General features: G+C 35.1%; 1 protein-coding gene across 1 annotated transcript in view; it reads left to right on the top strand.

Annotated features, from left to right (window-relative positions):
• PTPRD (protein tyrosine phosphatase receptor type D) overlaps window positions 1–23,661 on the top strand; it is a 401,932-nt gene that overhangs the window by 305,011 nt on the left and 73,260 nt on the right. The window contains exon 22 of the mRNA XM_080820332.1: window positions 19,617–19,740. Within this exon, the coding sequence (XP_080676458.1) occupies window positions 19,617–19,740 (124 nt within the window). The remainder of the gene's footprint in view (window positions 1–19,616; window positions 19,741–23,661) is intronic.

Below are 23,661 nucleotides of genomic sequence, written 5' to 3'. Positions count from 1 at the left end.
TTCCTAGATAATGGTGACAGCATTTGTTTTCTGATCTTGACCAATTCCCTGGGTAAATAAAGTGGAGAGAAAGCAGAAGCAAATGTTGGAAGGATTGGAAAATATAAAGACCCAGTTTTAACTCTCTGAGAGAGTTGTTAATATTGACTTGTTCTTGTCTTGACATTTTAAACTATAGACCAGAGTCTACTTACTTGTTTTAACCTGAATATTAAAAGAAGTGAAGACTTATGTTGGCAAAATGTCCTCTTCTCTACATATCACCAAATTCCGACTTAATTCAGATAAGACCCATGATGAAAGGAAAACTTGTTCACTACGATAAACTTTGTAAATATATTAAACCTATATAAAGTGTCATTTTACCTAAAGATTTTTAAAAACATCTTTCATCTATGCAAAATCCTGTTTCAAGTTTCTGCAATTTAATTTCATATAAAAGCTGCTAAATGATTTGAGAGGATAGAAGCTGTTAGCTTCACAATCAGGAGTTTGCCATATTTCAAGATGGAAGAGTTATACAAACAATTTGCCTACTTACATTTCTTTCCATTAGTTTCAGGGTCCATTGTTGTTGTTTTTGTTTGTTTGTTTGTTTGTTTTTGGTTTTGGTTTCTTTAGCTCTAGCTTTGATTTCTGTGAAATTGAACAGTATGCCAAGTGGCATATAATAAGCTAGATTGACGAGGCAGAAGTTTGGCTTCAGATGGATGATTGCACTAGGTAACCTTTTTAGATTCTCTCTTTGTCTAAGCCTGGAATTCTGATTCTCTGATTACTACAAAATACAACTAAAAGTACGGATTATAAAGATGAGGTTCTGAAGCCCAGTTTCCCTTTTTGTTTTCTCATTGTGGTGATGCCTCTGCCCACTCCTCACAAGCGTAAGTCCAATCTCTTCTGTTGGTGTTCTATAACTTGGGAGTGCAGACGTGACTGAAGTGATTGAGAAACCATAATTAAGATGGTTAATGAACAGTGAAATGCTGCCTCCCTTTGTATTAAGAGCAGTTAGGGTGCTGCATTAGCAAAAGTAGGAGAACTCAGTCTGGTTTTCCCCCCATAGTAATTAATTGACCTCCTTGTCATCAGTTGAAACATGAGGAGAATAAAAATTTTCAGCCTAGGTATTGGAGTTGGTGGGTGTTGCTGTGCAACTGGGCATTGATTTCCTTTTTTGTTCTTTTCTATTCCTTTCATATTGATCCTCCCTGTCACAGCTCACGGATTCTCCCATTATCTTACAAAAGAGAAAAAAAAAAAAAAAACTGTCCCAAAGTTTCAGAGGTTTGAATTCAGTTTCATAAAGTTTCCACTGTGGAGTTATATTTGAGGATTCCTAAAATCTTTGAATCTAGTCCACCCCTGTTTTTTTGCTGAAGAGAAGACATTTTTTCCTGGGAAAAAATAAGTGATATGGCTGAATGAGATGTGACTGAAATCATTCAACCAGTTTTGCATCTAACATTATGCAAAAGCTGATTTTTCTTTAGGTAGACTTCCTAGACAAAAACAAACTGATGAATAAAGGGGGAAGTTTTCTGTAAATAAAACTATAGTCATACATGTCAAACTTAGGTTATTTAAAAACATCAAAGAAGCTTTGTTTCCTATATGAGAACCCAAATCAAAAACAGTATTAGAAATTTAGGTGGCTATCAATTATTTGATAAAAAGCAATTTCTATTTATTGAAAGAAACAGTGGTTCTTAGCAAAAAATAAATTTATGTGATTTATTTCCGTGTTTTCCTTATCATTTTATTAAGATACAATTCATGTATTATAAAATTCACCATCTTAAGATGTACAATTCAGTGGATTTACTTTGTATTTGAATATTAAATGGATATTTTATAAAGATTCAAGGACACCCCCTTTTGGGGGAAGATTTATATTTCTTTTGTTTGCATTGTTCTTAAACAACTGACGGAGGGAACCAATGACACTAGGGAGTTGTTTGAAGACAGAAGTCTTCAAACAGAAGGGTAGCTTGAGCATGGAAGGCCAGAATTAAGATGAGACAGGTGCCTATCACTATGGGGCAGATTTTATTTTCTTTTTGCTGTACCTGAGTCCCTGATACTACAAAGGATTGCAGTTTTCAATGTTTTACTTGTGAGTCTTCCAGTATAATAATAAAAGCTTCTTCAGGGCAAGGAATATATCATTTTTATTGGGGTATCCTTTTGACTAGCATGGTAACTTTTCTCAAATGAATGTGGGGATGTTTAAAAAATGAAGCAGGAACCTGGTTTGCTTTTTGCAGCTCTCTCTTCCCAAGTGTAACATGATATCGAAATGGACATCATTTATCAACCTGTGAATAAAGGTGCTTCAATAGGTTATAATATTACTTAACTGCAGCAGAGATCCTGTGGGAAGAGAGGTACTATGTGCACAGGGAAGTGACCACTTGATGGGCAGTGGTTCTCCATCTAGGTAGGCAATCCACCTTTGGGTTTCCTTGGTGGACCTCCCTTGGACAGTATATCATTAGAACAGTGTAGGAGATCAAGCTTCCTGACAAGGATTCTGTGCACAGATGGGGAAACCATCCACTGCCCTGACTGAAATGAAGGAGTGGAAGAATGCTGGTTGCAGAACTCACTTTTCCTCTACTCATAGTCTATGAAGAAAAATGATCTGGAGTATTCACGTCTCAGAGTCAACTCTAAGAGGAAGAAAAATCACCTTTCCTCAATGCTAAAAATTTAGCAACTTTTACAAAGACTAGTAGTTTCACTATTTATCTCTCTGCAGTTTTATCATTAAAATATTTTCTGTTTCCTCAAGACTTCATCTGCTCTTGCTACTCATTTGCTCTTGAAAGGAGTTGTAATCTTTTTGTTTTTTATCTATAATCATTCCTCAGCAACAAATTGTGAAGCCACAGACCAAAGATTATAATTTTCATTAGAGAATAAACCAATGAACTCTGTGAGACAAAGCTGCTCATTTCTTCCCAAAATCCCTGTGAACACAACGGAAGGCAATTCTAAAAATTGGCTATTTCTAAAAAATGTTCCAAGAACATGAATGTCTGCTTCTTTGGAGGTCTCTTTTCTTTTCCAGCTTTGCATTCTGTTCATCTCATACAACAAACCTTCACCGAGTTATTATGTGCCAGGTACTTTGCTAGGCTTTGGGGGCTACAAAGATGAATAATAAATAATTGTTGCTCTTAGATTCTAAGCCTAAAATTTTCTTCAGTTTCTTTAGCTAAACATTAGGCCAAAGCTCCCAAACTAGATTTTGATAAAGATTCCCATATCATGAAGCTATAAGTTTTACCCCAGTGTAATTCAGCTTGGATTTTAGTCTGTGTTTGTTATATTCACCATGACGGGATTTTTTGGTTTTCTAATATTCAATAAATTCAGTGATTTAGAAGCCTAATTAGAGTGCTAGAAGCTATCTAAAATCTGTCCTTCAAAGTCTAAATTTGTTCATTTCTTGGACAGAAAAAGAAATCCTTAAAACTTACAGGTTTTTGGACTCATTTTAAAGAAGACTCATATTTTTCTTTCTCATATTGCGTTACCTGAACGTATGTTAAGATTAAGGGAACAACATTTGTTCTTTACTGTGTTTATGTGGCAGAACTTCTGAATGTTTAACTAGGCTGTGGGAGCAGTTATCAAGCATAGTATTTTGTGTCATAATTTCAACTAATGAATCATTGAACACTAAAAAAAATGACTTCAAACAAAATTTTCTATCTGGATGAAATATGTAACTCCAGAAGGAAATATGAGCTCTTTAAATATCATACAGATCTCTTTCTGTCTATTCTTCCCTTATTATAAATTGGTTAAGGTAATCTACTTGTATTTTAGTATCTATATTGATTAAAGAAGTTTGTCTGTTAGAACACATTTTTTTTTTTAAGATTTTATTTATTTGACAGAGAGATCACAAGTAAGCAGAGATAGAGAGGTGGGGAAGCAGCCTCCCTGCTGAGCAGAGAGCCAGATGCGGGACTTGATCCCAGAACTCTGAGATCATGACCTGAGCCGAAGGCAGCGGCTTAACCCACTGAGCCACCCAGGTGCCCCAGAACACATTTTTTATATTTGTTACCATATTGCTCTTTATAAGATGGTTGGCCTCTTTGTATTTTCTTTGCTATCTCATTAAATTATTGAAGTATACCCCCAAATTGGAATAAATAAGATTTATGCTGTATAAGGAGAATTAGAACTATAATCTAATGATTATCCTTAATAAACAAAAGATATATGAAAATATATATGAAAGAAAATGAACACAAACATAATTATATTTATTTTCTGGAATAAAATTCCATTTATTTTACTTTTATTGGATAGCTTGATTGATAATATTTTCAATTTTGAAAAAAGAGTCATTTTTATATAGCATTACTTGTAAATAGACATATATATAGAGCTTGTAAGGGTATATTGATTTAAAATTTTCCAACTTTGGCTCTGAGAAGGGATATTTTTATTCCTCTAACATACTCTAGGCCTTATTCAATTTGTGAAACCTTAATGAACTATAGCTTGGCACTGAGTTATTTTCAGTAGTCTTGATAATCAATATAAATTGCAGTGAAGCCAATGAATTTATAACATTATTAGGGAAGATAATCTGAAGAATGCATTACTCTGTTACCATCAGGTTCAAAATTTTGTTTATATTTTAAGATTCAGCATTATTAATCAGGGGGTGAAAGTATAATTACAGAAGAAGTGAGTTTCCCAATTTCAAAAGACATTCTTGGAAAATGAGACAGAAATCTGAAATTATTAAAATAACATCTATATATGTTATTTGCACCTGGATTGGGCCCACAGTTTTATAGGCTACAAAGATACATAGTAGACTGTATTTTATTCAGGAACTTACATTATGGTTGGGGAATTAAGAAATTATCAAATGAAAAGAAAAGTTATAGTGATTTTAAATAACATTAAATGAGGAAATGTTACAAGACTAAAGTTAGCTGTGAAATGGGTGCTCCACACTATGCCCAATGATAGTGGGTACATTTGAAAGTGTGGGAGAGGTCTCTAGGTAGGAGTGCATTAGAACAATATAATTTAAGCTGAACCTTGAAAGAAAGCTAGGATATAGAAAAACAGAAAGGATAAGAACGTTCTCTCCAGACATGAGGTATTCCAGCGTGAAAAAGTAAAAATTGAGAACCTCTGACTTCGACAGATTAAAAAGGAGCCGTGGGGAAACACCTGGGTGGCTCACTGGGCTAAGCATTGATTCTTAATTTCAGCTCAGTTCATGATCTCAGTGTCATAAGATCAACCCCCATGTCAGACTCCGTGCTCAGCTTGGAGTCGGCTTGAGATTCTCTCTCTCCTCTCCCTCTGCCCTTCCCCCTACTCTTGCTCTTTCTCTAAATAAATAAATATATAATCTTTTAAGAAAGAGGTGGGGAGCCAACAGCTTGAATTTAGGAATATTCACTAAGACTGACTAGCCAGTTCAACATTTATATTGAGGAGGTGTGCACACGGAAGGACACAATATGGCAAGCTCTGATTTTAAAGAACTTTAAGTTAGTATAGGAAATGAGACAACATAAACAAATATGAGACGAATGTAGAAAGTGCTATGGACATTCCAAATCTCATTACACCCAAAATTTGATGCGTTATTTCAAAGAGAACTCTGTGAGTCTTTCAAGTTTCAGTGTTCACAAACACCTATATGTTTGGATTACAGTCATTGTTTCTACTTTTGTCTTTGTGCACATAAACTGATTATTGTGAGCTTTCTGTTGTATTTTGTTTAATACCTACTGCATTCTTTAAGTATAAATATGACTCTTTCACTGGCAACATACATTTTGAGCATGTAACTGTCTCTTTCACAATAGTGAACAGAATACTGGAGACCAGACTGGTAATACAGGATGACAACTGCCATCATTTTGTTATGTTCAGATTCCGTAAACTATAGTTATGTGGTGAAGCAATTCAGCTCTTTGTTAATGACAGATTTATTGAAGACACGCTTTCAGAAGGATTGTACTAGAAATCCTATTAAAGTGCCATCCATTAAACCATTAGGATAGTCATTAAATCTGTTAGTGCAGACTTGTAATTCATGAGTTATTGGTCTCTCACCATTCTCAGTGGTTTCTGTCAATACTACTCTACCCTTTGCTCTGTTGTGGCTATTCAGTTCCAAGAAATGAAGGCATATCAGCTTTCTCTCTTTTCCTGCAAAATTTCGGGGGTTGAAGTGGGGGTAGGAGAGGTGGTATGGTAGTGAGGGTGGAAATGAGAGAGATTGAAATCCCTGTCCTAATTGTTCCCAATTATATAGGGTAAGGATGATACTTAAGATCCCACTCCTTTTTTTTTTTTTTTTAATAAGAAGCATGTTAAAATCTAACTATAAGAAAGTTATGGCTGGTTTTCATTAAAAAAAAAAAAATTGGAAGTGGAAAGTACTTTGGGATTAATGTGTCATTAAACCAAACTGACAGACATCTGGTCTTTAATCTATTTTCCTTTCTGTTTACAGTTTTGAAGTAAGGAATTGAACTTTATGAAAGTAAATGTAAAGTTGTAATTTAATATACATGTGTTAGAGTATAGTAGTTAAGAACTCAGAGTCCAAAGTCAGAGAGCTCTGGACTCACATCCCAGTTCCACAGCTTTAATGGACTACCAGCATGATTTGTGGGAAGTGTCTTAACTCTTCAAGGCCTCGGTTTCTGCATTTCTAGTATGAAGACAAGACTATCCACCTAAATTTGTTTTAAGAATCACTGTGCATGAGACTCAGTGCATAATGATGATGCACTCATCATTATCATCATCATTATCATCAAAATCAGAAGTAATTTAACCTGATTACTTCTCAGTACCATTCTTTGATAAGGTTAGAGGGAGACAATCTAATTTAGCGTTGGCTCTTTCAATATTTTTTCCTGGTCATAAATCTACACTGAGCTTTGTCTCTAGATGGCCAGAGAAGCCAGGTGCAGACCTTGACATGGATTTCACAAACTGCCCTCCAGAGTGTTGGATCCTATAATCTGTGTCCTCTGCATCTAACATGACAAGAAGTCAAATGTGCAGATGGGAAGTGTCCTGCAGCTCCCGTTTGCCCTCATTTTTGGAAAGTAGTACAATATTCACAAACTGAAAAATTAAAGAACACAGATAACAGTACAAACTATTAAAATAATTTTTGTTAGAAGATAAACTGAGGGGCACCTGGGTGGCTCGGTTGGTAGAGCATACAACTCTTGGTCTCAGGGTTGTGAGTTTGAGCTCCACATTGGGTGTAGAGATTACTTAAAAAAAATAAAATCTTTAAAAAAAAAAAAAGATAAACTGAGCCATGTTAAATATTTTAAGAGTTTATTTGGGCAAAAATTGATTCAGATTCAGATTGGGCAGCATCAAACCAGAAGTGTTTAGGAGCAGTCTGCCAACAGGATCCAGGGCAAAAACTCATATAAAGTAAGTGTGGAAGCAAAGAAGGGAAATTATTGATTGGCTGTAGCTTAAAGCTTAGTTGGCTGTTTATGACGGGTTGTTTTGATTTTGTAATCTTGAAGCATGTACAGGCTTAGATTTTGGTTTGCTTCCAGAGGCCACCACAGCATTAGAGCCCCCTCAGTCTAATAGCATTCTTGTTTAATTAATTTAACATTTTCAGTCTATGCATCTCAAACATAAATGCTGATAGCATTGATATATGATATTCTAGGTTTATGTACATATGTGTGTATATATATTCATATATATACAAAAATATGTCTATATTTTAATAATGTCCTTTTAATTTCTTTTTTAACAGTAAAAGTAGGTGTCTTTATGTCAGTAGATACACAGTTTCAACAGCTTCATAGGTTTTTCTTACTCCAAGTTGTTTAAGCAGTGTCCTGTAATAATAAGGTTATTTCCTTTTGTTCCCCCACTGTTGTCATGGTTCTATAGTGACTGCTCCAAACATTTGTCCAGGAGAAAGACATGTCTTTCACTTTCAAAGCTTTTAGGCAGAGTTTAGTGCCTGACAGAATGGCCAAAGTCTAATTCCAGGAGATGATGAATTTGAAGAATGTACATGGTGGGATGAAGTTGAGTCAGTTGGGGAAGGCAAAGAGATCACAGGCCAGACCTCCAGACCGTGAAAGCACCTTGATATGGTCATTTTACTCCAGGACCTGATCCTTACCTTTGTAAATCTGAGAGGTAATGGGGTCCTAAAGAGCCCACTTTCATAGGTGTGTGATGTCAATGGCCATGTTGTCAAGCTGTGATGACTGGATGCTGTCATCTCTATGAGACGATCAAGTAGTCATGTTCATCATCCTTTCTGATCCTCCCTTTTCTGCGTGTCTATGAGTTATTTTCTCCTCTTGACTGACCTAGCTTTTTTTTAGAGATGTTAATTTAGATATAGTTTTAAAAGATATGTTAATATATGTTCTAATACTTTAGAACATGTTATACTTAAGACATGTTTGATGATTGAATTGTGTAATACTCAAGCAACAGAATAAGTCTATGGTTCCATTTCCAGAGTGTTAAAAAATTTAAAAAAGGAAAGAAATTATAGCATGATTCTACTTAATATTTCAGTAATAATTTTTAAATGTAAAATGTTTATTAGACAAAAGATTAAAGATTTTTTTCATAGAATTATCAATGCATAAGGTCAGTTCTTTAATTTTGCTCTTTTCCTCTGCAACTGAACACACATCCAACCAGTTTCTGCACCACCACATTCTTTCCAGTCTCCACCCTGCCCCAGAAAAGAAAAAAATATATATAATTTGAATAGGCTAAATTGCTACTTTCATAGAGAACAGGGTAAATGTGTGTTAAGAGTCATATGTCTGTCTCTTCCTTTATCTCTCTTCTGTGCGGCTCCATAGAAACATTGAACAAGATTCAATGTTTCAGGCCAACCACCTTGTTGCATTCTGGCTTTATTCCACTCTTACAGCAGCAGAGTCGATAAGTGGAGACAGGTGTTGTTCTGCAGAAATTGCTGTCTTTACTTTTCCCCACCCACCTGTCCATGTGGTAGAGTTTGTAAATGAACTTACTGTCTGTCTTTCTCTTGTTCTCTTTCTGCATGTATGTGCTCACTTGGCTGTGATGGTTATAAGTCTCTGTATCATAAAGCTCACTTAGGACCCAAGATATAGATATGGATACAAGGAAGTTAGAGCCTACTCTAACCTTATAATGTATTGCCCAAATTGGGACACTTTGGAAGATGGTGCTTTGATAATGAAACTGGGACAAGGGGGTAAACTGGAATGTACCTCCTACCCCTTCTAATGTAAACCTTATGCCAGAGCTGAATCTTTGGCTGTTTATCCTTCCATCTGATTAGGACACTCCCATCCTCTGCCACAAAGGCCAACAAATGGACTTGAGACCTCTGAGGAGCACATTTGTTAAAACAAACAACCTCCCCAAATAAAAGAAAAATCCACTGTATTAAAATGGTTAACTGTATCCACACATAGGTGGTATGTCCAGAAAATTTGGTAATGTGGTGTATATAAGATTGTTTCCTGGCAAACAGTCCCTATGTGATACTTCAGAATAGTGAGTGGATATATAAAAGTTGGAAATTATAGCATGGAAGGCTATAATAATAATAATAATACCTGTTCACTTAGAAAGAATTTCAAATGTGCCAAATTCCAAGAGGCCTCTTATCATGAATCAGGTTTCAGACAAGTGTGAGCCTGGAAGCCATTCTGACTATTTAAAAATATTTTATATATCTCTGATCTATTCCAATATATGTTTACTTAATAGTTACATGTTCAGCAGGGAAACTTATTTAACTATTTCTAAGGTTCTAGGATAAATGTCACTGTTGCCATATATACTGCCTATAATGCTTTTCAGTCATTCATTCTATAAATACATTTTTATTTATTTATTTTTTTTTTTTTTTTTTATTTGTTAGAGAGAGAGCGAGCGAGCACAGGCAGACAGAGTGGTAGGCAGAGGCAGAGGGAGAAGCAGGCTCCCCGCGGAGCAAGGAGCCTGATGTGGGACTCGATCCCAGGACGCTGGGATCATGACCTGAGCTGAAGGCAGCTGCTTAACCAACTGAGCCACCCAGGCGTCCCTATAAATACATTTTTAAATCAACTATAGGCTAAACACTGAGTATACAACATCAGATGAATTACAGTCCCTGTAGTGATATCTTCAAGTGATTCCATTTTTTTCCCCAAAGTTCAAGTATATAAAATTATCAAAGTATGGACATTTTTCTAATATATTTTATCTGTAATTGTCTAATTTTACATTATGAAATGAATATACATTTCAACAAAACAAATTAATCTCTGAAATTAATCTTTTAGTTTAGAAATATCTCTAAAATTCTAGATTGTGTTAATTTGTCCTAGCCTTTCTTGTTTGCTTGCAACATGTAACATAGAAGAAAGTAAACATGACACTTTAAGTTGTAAATACTTTCTAAGCTACTCGGACACCATGGGTATAAATAGTAATGATCAATCTGTGTATCTTCTTTAATTAGAAGCCTATATTTAGTACATTATACTGTGTCCTTACCAATAAGGACTAATGATATTAACAGTAAGGGGTTTGTAGTATATAAATGTGTATATATACATATATTACATAGCGTATACATATCCAAAGATACACTGTATCCAAAAAACACAGGTAGAATCTCAGTGTGTTTCATCCAGATAGTTACACTAAATACCTTTGAGGATAGGATGAGGTAGGGGAATATTTTTAAGTGATTATTTCAGATTTTCTGTATTCCATCAAAGACTTAGAGGAAGTGTCATTTTTTTTCATTTCATTTCAGATGCAAAAGTTTTATTCTTTGAACAGGAAATTATTCATATTTCAGTTTGGAAACTCATCTGTTTTTCCTTTCCCATCTGAAAACAAATTTGGGAGAAGAAACAGTTTTAACAAAATTTTAATTAAATAGCAGCAAGGTAATACTGAAAGCCTAAAATACATAGTGTAGAGTAAAATGAGGGAAATATTAGTGTTTTAAAATTAGGTTCTAAATCTGTATAGGTGATAAAGAAAAAATAATGTTATCACTTAAAACTCAACTGATCAAATGCTCAAAAACAAGATGATTTATTTCCCTTATATTGTTATTTATGAAATGCTGCTATAATAGAAGGCATAAACAATCACAAAACCACTCTTTTCATTCACATTTTTTTAAATTTTAATTATTCATTCAAAATGAAGCTCTGTGAAATATGAAATATGGGTAGATTTCATAGATTTGTTTATTTTAGAGAGAGAGAAATAGAACATGGAAGGAGGGGCAGAGGGAGAGAGGATCTCAAGCAGACTCCACACTGAGAACAGAGCTCTACACAGGGCTCAATCTCATGACCCTGAGATCAGGACCTGAGCTGAAACCAAGATCAGATGCTTAACCGAATGTACCACCCGGGGACCTCAGTTAGTTTTGCTTTTGAGTCTACTTTTTCACTGTATTTCTGAATTGTCAGGTCTCAAATGAAATGGAAAACCAAGAAATATATGTGGTTATTTGTGTTCTGGTGGTGGTGGTGGTGGTGGTGGTTATCTACCCCAGAAAAGTAGATCAGTTTCCAAACTATATAGATGAATATATTGTTACATAACAAGTGGCAGGGCAGAAGTGTATTTCTTTGCCTAAATTAACTGACAATTGTGTCAGTTTTATGCTTCATTGTCAAAGGAAATCGATTCACTTAGCATCAGGGAGTAAGCAGACATTCCTTGGACACCGAGATTATCTTAAATCAGGATGTTCTCATACAAGTCAGTGGATGAAGACAGGAAAAGAAAAACATCCTCCATTCTTTAACCAAGAACTTTGCATCAGGTGTTTTATATGTATTATTTTAAGTAATACCTTTGGGTCAATACAAACGTGGCAGCATTTACAGAATGGTGAGGAATTAATGCATTCATCTTGTTAATTTGGAGCCAGAATCTAGTGCCCTGTTGTTCACAGAAAAGAAAGGATGCCATGTGAATTTATTCAGCTTAATGCTGTGCATAGATTGCAATCAATAGATAATTTTATTTGTTACCTATACACAGTTCTTTTTATAAACACTATAATTACTTTCTATCAATTCAGTCAACTTTATCTCCTTAATCAGAGCAGTTTAATAAAATTTTAATAACATTTTCTTGCCTCAAACTGTCTGGAAAATTTTTAATTCTTTTTGCTTTACCAAATAACATCAGAAATCCTAGCCTGTGAATTATATTTGTAAAAATGATTATCCATGAAGCTCTAGTCTTTAGGAACATCAGCTATAATTCTATATATCACTTTCTTATTACATACTTTAATTCAATAGAGGAGATAAATAGCAAAAAACTGAAACATTGGGATTCAAGTTATCACTGCCATCATTCTTCTAGAACATTGCCTTTGGGAACTAGGAATTTTTCTTTTCTACATTCAGTACTATCTAGGAAAATGTTGAGGCACATTAAAAAGGAGAGTATAATAAAAAATCTGGCCTTTTAAATCTTCAGATCTCAAAGTTGTATGTTCTCTTCTGAACTCTTGTTTGAAAAGATCTGTCAAAAATCATTTTTTTCCAGTCGCACATAGAAAGTAGTAAAATAGCTTCTCTGCATTCCAGCATTGTCCTACGGAATTGAAAAAGAATCTAGTGTTTGTTGTTGTTGTTGCATTATTGTTTTTTGTCATTTTGAATTTATGATAAATTAGGACAAAGTTAACTATACTTCTAGGAGTAAATGGAATTCTCAAAGAGATAAGCTAACTCATTCTTAGTGCCAAGATATTGTTTAGGGGAAAAAAAAAATGTTCATCAACTGGTTGCCTCAGATATTTACTCATCTCATATGGCTGACTGGTTTATAATGACTATAGAGTCTCTTTTTTGCTTCTCTACATATCAATTCTAATGTAAATAAATTATTACTTCAGATACTCCTCTATAACTATTTGTTACGTAATATGTTATAATTGGGGTTGCAAATCAAACCACTAGACAACAGATAAGCTGATACAATTTTATCACTTATTTGAAGAAAAAAAATATTGTATATAAAAATACCTGATTGAAATGTCTTAATGCCTTTGCAAGCGTTGTACATTTATAAGTTGTTCATCTTTCCACTTAAATATGGAGAACTCCCATATGTATTCATTAGTTAACACTGAGAGTCTTGAAAAGTCCTTATTTCAGTCCTCCAGATTCTAATTGTGGCCTAGACCAGAGATACTTTTATAGAAAAAGACTTGGGAAGTTTTGGTAACTAATTTGGTAAAGGAGAAGAGAGAAGATGAGGGCACCAACCTGACACTGGGAAGACATTAACAGAAAAAAGGGAACAGAGCAATCAGAGTGCCAAAGCTAACCATGGTCAAAGAGAAAGCCAGCACCTGGGACTCAGGCTCTGACCTCCAAACTTTGCTCATGATCCTACTTTCCACTCCTTCCTCACATTCTACTTCTGAAAGCATCATTGGATTCAACTAAAGGCATGTTCTTCTCTTTGAAGAAAGTACTCATTATGCCAATTGCAGGCCTTTGCTAATTGTGCAAAATATAGCCCTTCTCAACTATGCAAACGTGGGTCTTTTTCAAATGGATACATATTAATTTACCATTTTCAATCTTGGAGAGAAAGAATATGAATGAATGAGAATTTAAAAAGGCTTCATTGCAGAAATACGGTCAATGGCAAATTGCTTTTCTAAACCTCAAAAAAGGGTTTGAAAGTATGTGGGTGCAAACCACACTAAGGAGTAAATGAGCCTACTCATTAGGAACTCTGTGGAACGATAGTGTTTCTCTGGAGGTTAAGGTCATTAAAAGTTCAATTCCCAGTAAAAAGGATGGTTAGTCTGACCCATAGTTTGCCTAGTCAAGTAGCTGGTCTATTCCTTCTATATAATTAACTTTTTGTTAGTTGTTTTAAAACACACAAAAACAGGATACAGCTTTTTTGTGGTTTCTCTTTGATGAGTTTCTAAAGGGAATAGTTTGAGGTTTTTTTCTTGGTAGAGTGAGGAGAAATGGGACACAGAACAACTAGTACTATGGGGAGTTTGCACATATGAATTATATTTTTCTTCTTGGTAGAGAACTTGAAATTTTGCAGAACCATATTGAAAGGACTTTGCTTTAACTTGATGGCTTTAGCTTTACCAAAAAGTTCAGTCACTGGATGTAATTTTACACAGTGACTGTAGTGTGATGTGCAGATTTATGAGCACTCCCTTATTTTGAGTTTAAAATTATAAGTATAAATTAGAAGCGCCATAGAGATTTTTGTTTCCAAGCCTCTCATGTTTCAAGAGAATAATGGAAAGATCTATGTTAAACAATCAAGAAATCTTCTCAAACTTGGCCAGAGAAAAAGCACAATATGGCAGCCAGGCATTCAGGCTGCGGTCCAGAATACCTGGGCCCCCAGCAGAGCTTACCAGTTGTTTGACCCTGAGAAAGTTTTTTAATTTCTCTGCATCTCAGTTTCCTCACTTGCAGAATGGTGATAATAATGGTACTTCTAGGTTCTTTGTGAAGATAAAATTAGTTAACATATGTGAAGCACAAAGAAAACAGTAGATGTGATATGTGTTACTGTAACTATTGGATATAAATATATATTTTATTTTTTTTAAAGATTTTATTTATTTATTTGTCAGAGAGACAGAGAGAGTACAGGCAGGCAGAGTGGCGGGCAGAGGTAGAAAGAGAAGCAGGCTCCCTGTGGAGCAAGGAGCCCGATGTGGGACTCGATCCCAGGATGCTGGGATCATGACCTGAGCCGAAGGCAGCTGCTCAACTGACTGAGCCACCTAGGCATCCCTTAAATATATATTTTAAATCTGGCATTTTATCAAGAATATGGTGCAGAATTATAAGTACATCATATATCTATATATACACACACACACATATATGTGTATATATATATATACACACACACATATATATATGTGTGTATATATGCATATATATATAGCTTATTTTTTCCATTTACTTATTTTTTCCACTTACCTATCTTAAGACAGAGTTCTAGTTGGTTAAAAAATTAGAATTTTCGGACCATCAAGTTAAAGATACATAAATGCAAAGTATTTAGTATTAGCAGCTGACTACTCAATATTTTCCTTTTCTTCTTTAAATTACAGGGAGTTTTTTCTGTGGTCACATTCTCAGTAAGGCAAAGCCATTGAGTTGAAGATCTGTTAAAATTAGAATGATTAAGTGGCAGGTATTGGGGTTGGAGGGGGAGTGTGTCATGTGCCACCTGTGTAGATAGGAAAACAAAGTAACATGGTTTGATATTTCTGGAAAGTTTAGGTGCTACATACTCTTTATCCAGTACATTCAAGGACCTTGTTGAAACAGAAAGAAACATAAAGAAGTAGTATTCTTGTTTATTAATTCTGCGACAATGCAATGTACAAGTGCCATATAGCTTATTTTTAAAAAGTCTATTAATCAAATTTGGGTTGAATACATCTAGCTTGCTTTATTTCTAACTTGCAAATGTTCCTCCAGGGCAGCTACAGAAAACTTGAACAGGATTCTAGCTTGTGAGGGTAGAATTTGGGATTGAATTCTGGGAAGGAAGGGAATATCTTACCAAAAGTTGTTTGGACATATACAGTTGAAAGGATGAGAAGAGATATCTGAGAGTCAGGCTTAGGAAAACCAAATGCCAACAGTAGGAAGAAATTGAATCCACTAGGAACAAGGGTGCTTATTTCAAATTGTTTTGAATAGTGTTTGGGTGGTATCAGCTCAACTTGATAGTAGGAAGATGCATGGTCATGTTGGGTTGGCCAAAAATATGAGATTAGAGTGGAACTCAACTTCTCCAGACCTGCGTTCTTCTTTCTCTATGTTGCCATTTTATTCTTCTTAAGAGGGTCTCAGCAAGAGAGACCAGCACACAAAGAGGCAAAACAACTGCACCAGCACCTGCACAAAAACAAACAAACAAACAAGCAAACAAACAAACAAAAAACCAAAAACCATAAAAACACAGAAGAAGTTGGTTAAGCATCTGAATCTTGGTTTAGGCTTAGGTCATAATCTCAGGATTGTGAGATCGAGCCCCTCATTGGGCTCTGTGCTCAGCAGGGCATCTGCTTGAGGTTCTCTCTCCCTGCCCCTCCTGCTAATGCATGCTCTCTTTCTCTCTCTCCCTCTTTCTCTCTCTCTCACACACACAAATAAATGAATAAATCTTAAAAACAAAAAAAAAGTGTGTTTTGAGAATTAAGCTCTTATTCATTCATGATACCTTTGCCTCATTAACATGGACAACTGAAATTTGATTTTCCTCAACCAGTTTTATTTTTTCACAGTAGAAAAGGTCATCTTATACCTCACCTACTTCCAGTAGTTGTTATTCCTTACTGAGTTTACCGCTCTCGACTTTCTGACAAGTTCCAAAATAATGACCTATGCTGTGTATTGTTAAACGTTTGGTCAGACAGGTAGATACAGATAGATGAGTATGTGTTGCACGAAGACAGTTAAGCATTATTTAATCAATGTTTGTTTGATCCGTGTAAAACGAGTATAAATGTAAACTGCAACCCATCTGTTTCATCATTCATGTGAAGCCAACCTCATTTCTAAAACTTGATTTCTTATGTAATTGCCCCAGAATGACAGAGGATGATCAGTTGGGAAGAAAAACCTTTTGGACTGGCAAGATAAAGGATAGTTATGTTTAAGTGTGTTTCACATGTTGGGCTTCCTTGTTTTTCAGTGGCCTTCAGGATAGGTAGCATCATGCCTTGGTAATTACCAGCTGTTAATCATCAGCTGGGCTTTGAAATCACACAGACCTGGGTTTTAGGGTGAATGTATGAGTCTAGCTGTGTGAGCAAATTACTTAACCACCAAATCACATGATGGCTGCCAGAGAGAAGACCCACAGTAAGATTTATTGAGTTAATCTTTCTTTACTTCAATTTCCTTGTCTTGGAAAATAACAATATATACCTCATAACATTTGTGAAAATTAAAGAGGATACTGCATGACCCAGCAGCTACTATAATTATCCTGTTACTTAGAGGTCTTCTCATGGGTCATCCTCTAAGCCTGAACATATTAACACATGTGACATAAAACTCATGTTTCCATGACTTTTTAAACTCTTCAATGAAAGTATCAAATCAAGCATTCAGAAGGCTGGGGATATATGGGGAGAGTGGAAATGGACATGAGTTAACAGTGATGTGTTAAGAGATGCAATTTCATTAGTCTCATTAAATGCATGCCACTTTACACATTTGTGAGTGATCTTAGTCTAAAGAACAAGGCCATCAAAGGAAGTAATATCTTCCACCAAAGCACTGTACGTCAGTGAGCCTAGGAGCTCTTGGGATATTTTACAGCAGAATGTGTAAGAAGCTTATGTACTCAGCAGTGCTCCTCAGTGTAAAGTGGGGTATCACTGGTAGTTGTAATTTCAGGATCACATACTTTACTATTAAACCATATGATAATGAGTGCTAAAGCTTTAATTTTAGTACACTATACCTTGCAGTTTCCACAGTCTGTTGTTTAACTCCCATGTTACATGGGAGAATTACTCCACAATTTCTCTTTATGAACTCTTCTTGAGAACATTTATTGATCATTTCACTTCATTTAAGGAAATCTGTTGAACCATAATTTATTGAGCCGTCTTTGTAGATGCAAAGATGACTAAAGGTGTATAGGTAGGACTGTGGCTAAGGACTTTAGAATCTAAGCTATAGGTCACTCCGAGCCGGTGGAAGTTCTTAAGCAGGAGCCGAACCCGTCCAGAGCTGAGTTTCAGGAATGTTACTTTGGTATGAAGAGTGCGTTAGAGTGAGAGTTCAAATGGAGAGTTCAAGCAGACATCAGATAACTGAAGGATTGGATTGAGGGAGTGGCAGTAAGCTGGTAGATTTGGGGCCGATGTAAGAAAATTTTAAAGTAAGGCCTGCTCACCAAATAAAGCCGCTTTGTATGGAGAAGGTTCAAGGTTGACTTAAGGCTTCCACCCAGTCACCTGCATGTTTCAGATCACCAGATAGTTGGAGAGAAGTCCACTCCACAAGGGAGATGATGAGCTTCCCTGGAAGAAGAAACTAGAAAGACCCCTAATTTTATTATTCTTTAGACTCTGAAGCATGGATAATTATTTTGCAGAATATTGTTCAATGATGACTATTTATATCTGGCTTAGCATAGACTAAGAAAAGAAAAGGGGTTTTATAATCTTTAGTAAATTAGAGACTGCAGTCTATCCTGCTGAGAATTTTAGTATGTTTGGAGGTTATTCATGGAGGTTAATAGGTTGACTCTTTACACTTGTGAGTTTTACTATCCCTATTAAACACAAAATATACACATCTTTAATATTGTAACAGCTGTTGGATATGTTTTACTTTCCAGTTCTACATATACACATTCAAGCATGGTAAATGCCTGGGATCAAAAACTACTGCTAAAAATTCTATTAATGTAACATAGTGTCTTTACTTTTTTAAAGAATTTTACTTGTATATAAACCCAATTTATCATTATTTCTGAAAACTTGACTTTAATCATTTCAAATCATGTTTATGTAATTACTGAACTCATGTTTCCATATACCATGAAATTATGTCTTTAAAAAGTGTCAGTGTCCTATGATCAAAGAAAAGATATTTTGATTTCCATAAAATTGCAGGAAATTAAGAAATCCCTCAGAGTTTTGTAATCAAATCTGGAATTCAGTCTCAAAATAATGGTTCTGCTTTACCTATAAAATTGCATATATTATTTTATATCTCTGCAATATTTATTTTAGGTTATTGAACAATAGTTTGAATGAAGGTATCAAAAAAAGTCATTAAAAATCAGAAAAAATAAGTTTAAAATAGAGAGTAAAAAGAAAGAAATTTTGTAAATGTAACATATAACAATAAATAGGAAATAAATAGAAAGGCAAGTAGATCCTATCTGCACTGGTTCATAAATTGATATTTGAAGATGATTATTAGATGTAACCAACTTCCTCCTTTCTTTACCATTTTTCTTAACTATTTGAATTGTACAAATTACCTTGTGATACTGGTCATTGTGTGTTATGGAGAAACAGGCACAATTTTAAGTTGCCCTCAAGTTGTAAACTATAAATGAAGAAAGAATAGCAAAGCCTGTGCCCAGTGAAGTCAGTGAATGATCAGTAAATTTGAAGACTGAGGTTAGGTCCTGACAGGAAAGAGGAGGGAGAATAATCAAGATAAAATAATGTTCACAGAACCAGAAGGAATATTGAACTAGAAAACTTGTAAACTACAGCTGCAGAGAAGGAAATGGAAAAGTAAAACAATTTTAAAAACCCTGCCTTTCCAATATTCACGGAACATCTATATTGATTTTTTTTTCATTTGAATCAATGTTGATGACTATCACTGTTTTTTACTATGATTAATCATTTCATGTTTTGCTGGTTATGGTAGTGTTCAGCTTCATAGCTAGCGTCATCTTTGATGAAGTGTGGCTTCAGACTTTTCTTTTTGAATCATGTTTCTTACTTGTGATAAATGCCTATAATCGGTGTTATCAAGTATTGATTTTGTGTGTGTGTGTGTGCTGTTTTTCTTTTAAAGTCAATTGACCCTGGCCAGCAGTTCACATGGGAACATTCAAACTTGGAAGTAAACAAACCAAAGAATAGATATGCAAATGTAATTGCATATGATCATTCCCGGGTTCTCCTATCAGCAATAGAAGGTAAGGAAATTCAGACATTGTTTATACTTTTATTTTCATGAGTTTAAGGGTTTGCATGAAAATACAGTTCTAGCTAGGTTTTTCGCTATCTATGGAAGGTTAATTAAGATTCAGGTATCATTTGTTCTCACATTTTCTTTCTCATATAAATATACTATAAATGGGCACACGAAATCCCCAATACTATATTACACAGAAGCATCTCTCATTACATTCTTGGCTTGGCTCTAGGTGAAAGATTTCATAATGTAGTTGATGCTTATGGAGGGGAAGAAAATCAAGGTTGTCCATTTTACTAATGGTTGCTGATGGTTATAAATAAACAGGTGCTTATCAGAATATAATCATTGACTGTTATTTTTAAATGAGGGTAAGGGGACCTGTTTATAAATAAACCTGGATAGCCAGTAGGGACAGTCTAAAGGTTAGGAGTTGATGGTGTGGTGATTAATTAAAATTGAGCATATTGGAAAGATCTGGTACAGCTAATTTGTACACTGCTTGGTAATCTGTCTCTCACAATTGTAGCAAGGTGTGCATTCCAGAGGGAATGGTTGCTCCTAAAAGATGAGGATTACCCTTCTAATACACCTAGCTTCTTCTAAGGGTTCATGAGGAGAGTATTTTCCATTCATGCCCTTCCAGCAATAAATCCCTTCACGTAGCATATTAAAAGCAATTAGGGGCTCATGTTCAACACTCAGCATTTTGTTAGTTTCTTTTGGCTATGGTAGCACATTTCTGTCCTTAGAAAAGAGTTTACCATGTCACTTAAATCCTTTCTTCTGTCATAATAGCTAACCTGGACCACCAACTACCACATACCACATCATTCCCATTGGCATCCTTTAGAAAAGCTCTGTGGCCTGAATTCATACTTGAAAGTTCACCACTTACCCTCTTCCAGATGTTTTATTAAACATTAAATAATACCAGTTTCAGACCCAGTCCTTCTTAGAACCTGGCAGTTCAAACATCATCTTCAGTCGTTCAAGTATCTTTCACTTTTTCTGCTTCCCAAATCTATCTATGACACCTACATAACTTTTTCTCATAGCTCTGACCAGGCCCTACAAGTCCTACCTTCTTCGTTTAGTACACAAAATTAATTTGAAAGTGAGACACTGCTTAAAGACCTCCCCAGTGATCACCTAAGGCAACCAATACATTTATTTCCAGTTTGGGGGGAGGAACTATCTTTCAGCATTTGAGCAAGGCCATACCACAAAATGGTATTATGTGGCATAGATATATTTTGTAATGTTCTCACAATCAATTTTACATTTGGAAAATGTTACAGTTCCTTTTTGAGGCTACTGAAGATACTAGGAGTTCAAGAGTTAACCTTTTTCCATATGGGAAAAAATTGATCAGGTTTATCAAAATTTCATCAATGCTGGTTCTTCAAGTAGGATGGTATCACACAGGTAATTGCTTCAAGTCCTGTTTGAGAACTGTAATTGGTATGTGTGGAGGATTAGCATATAGCATTTACATTTTATCTTTGCATCCCACTTTAAAATGTAAAAAACAAAAAACAAAACCAGTAATTTCTTGTCTCAAGTCTCTTAAATCAACTCCATAGTTAATAAGAAACTAAACCAAGTCACAAGGGGAAGAGAGAAATCTTTTTTCCATTAGTGAAATAGGTAAACTATAAAAATTAAATGAATGTAAATTGAGAACCTACTTGGCATGATCTTGGCTGGAGAACTTGTCAGTCTGCCTTTGCTATATTGTAGCATTGTTTCCACTTGGAATCAGGTCATTGAGTATTACTACATGCCTGTACTTTTGCCCACTTTATCATTATTTTCCTTAACCTGTTATTTTGTACCATCTTAACAGTAAAGTATGTCAAAGGACAAAGAATATTCCTCCTTGTCCCTTTATTATGATAGATGGAAACGATGTACATTTCATTCCTATGCTATTTTTACAGTACAAAAGTAAAAGCACTTGAATCAGACTAAAACCTGCCTTTTTATAGCTCTATGCTCACAAATACACCCTAAATCTAGAGCTGACCTAGAAACCAAAGTCTTTCAATTTTAAGTCTTATGCAAAAGGTTAGAAGCATTTAATTGAAGTTTATGGGGCTCTATAGAGAGCTTTAATCTAGATTACAACCATGAACAGCGTTTTATCTTAGACTAAGCCCTACTCAGCAGATATTTAAGGGGGGAAATGATCATCCTATATCTTAAACTTGGAAAAGGAATGCTGGCAACAGGAATAGTAACCACAGAACCTCTAACTCCGGCTTCTTGCATAAAGGGAGCTTTAATAACACAGAGCCAGAGTTTTCAAGAGGATTTAAATGTTAAGAGACTTTATGCACAATTTAGAACATTTAACATGGTTGTTTCAGGTTCCACCTGTAGTGATGACTTAAAAGACTTCAGTGGAAGGTTTTAGTTTGCACATTTCTGCTGCTGTTCTCTCAGTGGCGCTGGTCCCTCTTCATGTTAACTTTGCAGAGTGGTCTGACAGACAATAAAGGAAAACTGGAAGTTGCCACAGTGATTCGTATTATCTTTATCTTTTTTTCCTAGAGCAAAACCTTTCTACTACTTCCGCTGAGCAATAGCAGGGGAAATAAACGAAAGAATGGGGAATTGTGTGTCAGCATGAGTGTGCTTATTGAATTCCGTGAAAATAGTGATATTTCATGACACATTTCCAAATCACAGTCATTTTATTTATGCTGGGGGAAATGTAGAATAAATTCAAGAGAGTTCCAACTACAGGAATGCTTACAATTGTTGAATTATAGAGCAAGAGGTATGGAAACACAATCAAATTTTTGAACAGTCCAGTTACTGTTGGCAACCCCTCCATGTTTAAGCTGTCCTTAAGAGACATCAGTAATTCCTGAGGAAGAGAGGTGATAGGATTTATTTTTCTGGTTTAAGTAAATATTGTTAAAGACTAAATGGAAACTAATACTTATACATACATAAAATAATATATAATTTGTTTAATCTTATAGAATCCAAAGTTTCTCATTAGTTTTACTAAAGTAGGAAAAAAGAAATGGATAAGCCAAAAGATGAGAAAAGCAAGGAAATCTGGGTTTGGGTCATAGCTCTGTCACTTAACCTCATCTTCTCTGAGTGTCAATTCCTCAGCTGAAAACTTTATTTTTGTTCTAATTTTTTAATTTGAGTATAGTTGACACACAGTGTTATATTAGTTTTAAGTATACAACATAAATCTTATGCAACTGATTCAATTTCTCTGTAAGTTATGCTTAGCGCACCACAAGTGCAGCCTCTATCTTTCCCCATACAATGCTATTAAAATATCACTGACCATATTCCCTTTGCTGTGTCCTTTATTCCCATGACTTATTTATCCCATAACTGGAAACCTGTATCTCCACTCCCTTTCACCCATTTTGCCCATCCTCTTAACCCCCCCTTCCCTTTGGAAACCACCAGTTTGTTCTCTGTGTTTATAGGTCTGATTCTACTTCTTATTTGTTTATTCATTTGTTTTATTTTTTAAATTCCACATATGAGTGGAATCTCTTTTATAGTTGACTTCTACAAATTAACTCTATATAGCTATCTCATCAATTATATCATTTACTGTATACACTACATTATTTTACTATATATATGTGTGTGTGTGTATATATATACACACACAGTTGTATTATATATAAGTACTAGAGCTCAAGTTGGAAGTGAGCTCTTCTGATTCCTCAGCTCATGCTTGCATGGGTCTACCTCATTCACTCATTCACACTGCTTTCCTACTGATAGACGATGTGTCTCTGACAAAGTCATGGTTTGAATCCAAATGTCTAGATTTATAATTTTGCCTAAAAACCCATTTTATCATTGGGCTAACCTACAGATAATGCAAAACTGTATTTTAGTATTTAATTTCCTATTGGCATAACTAACCTGAAGC

This window comes from Martes martes, assembly GCF_963455335.1.
Source record: "Martes martes genome assembly, chromosome: 12".
In the NCBI taxonomy this organism is placed as follows: domain Eukaryota; kingdom Metazoa; phylum Chordata; class Mammalia; order Carnivora; family Mustelidae; genus Martes; species Martes martes.
The sequence above is the reverse complement of the archived record's forward strand: the minus strand, read 5'-3'. Positions and strand labels throughout refer to the sequence as shown.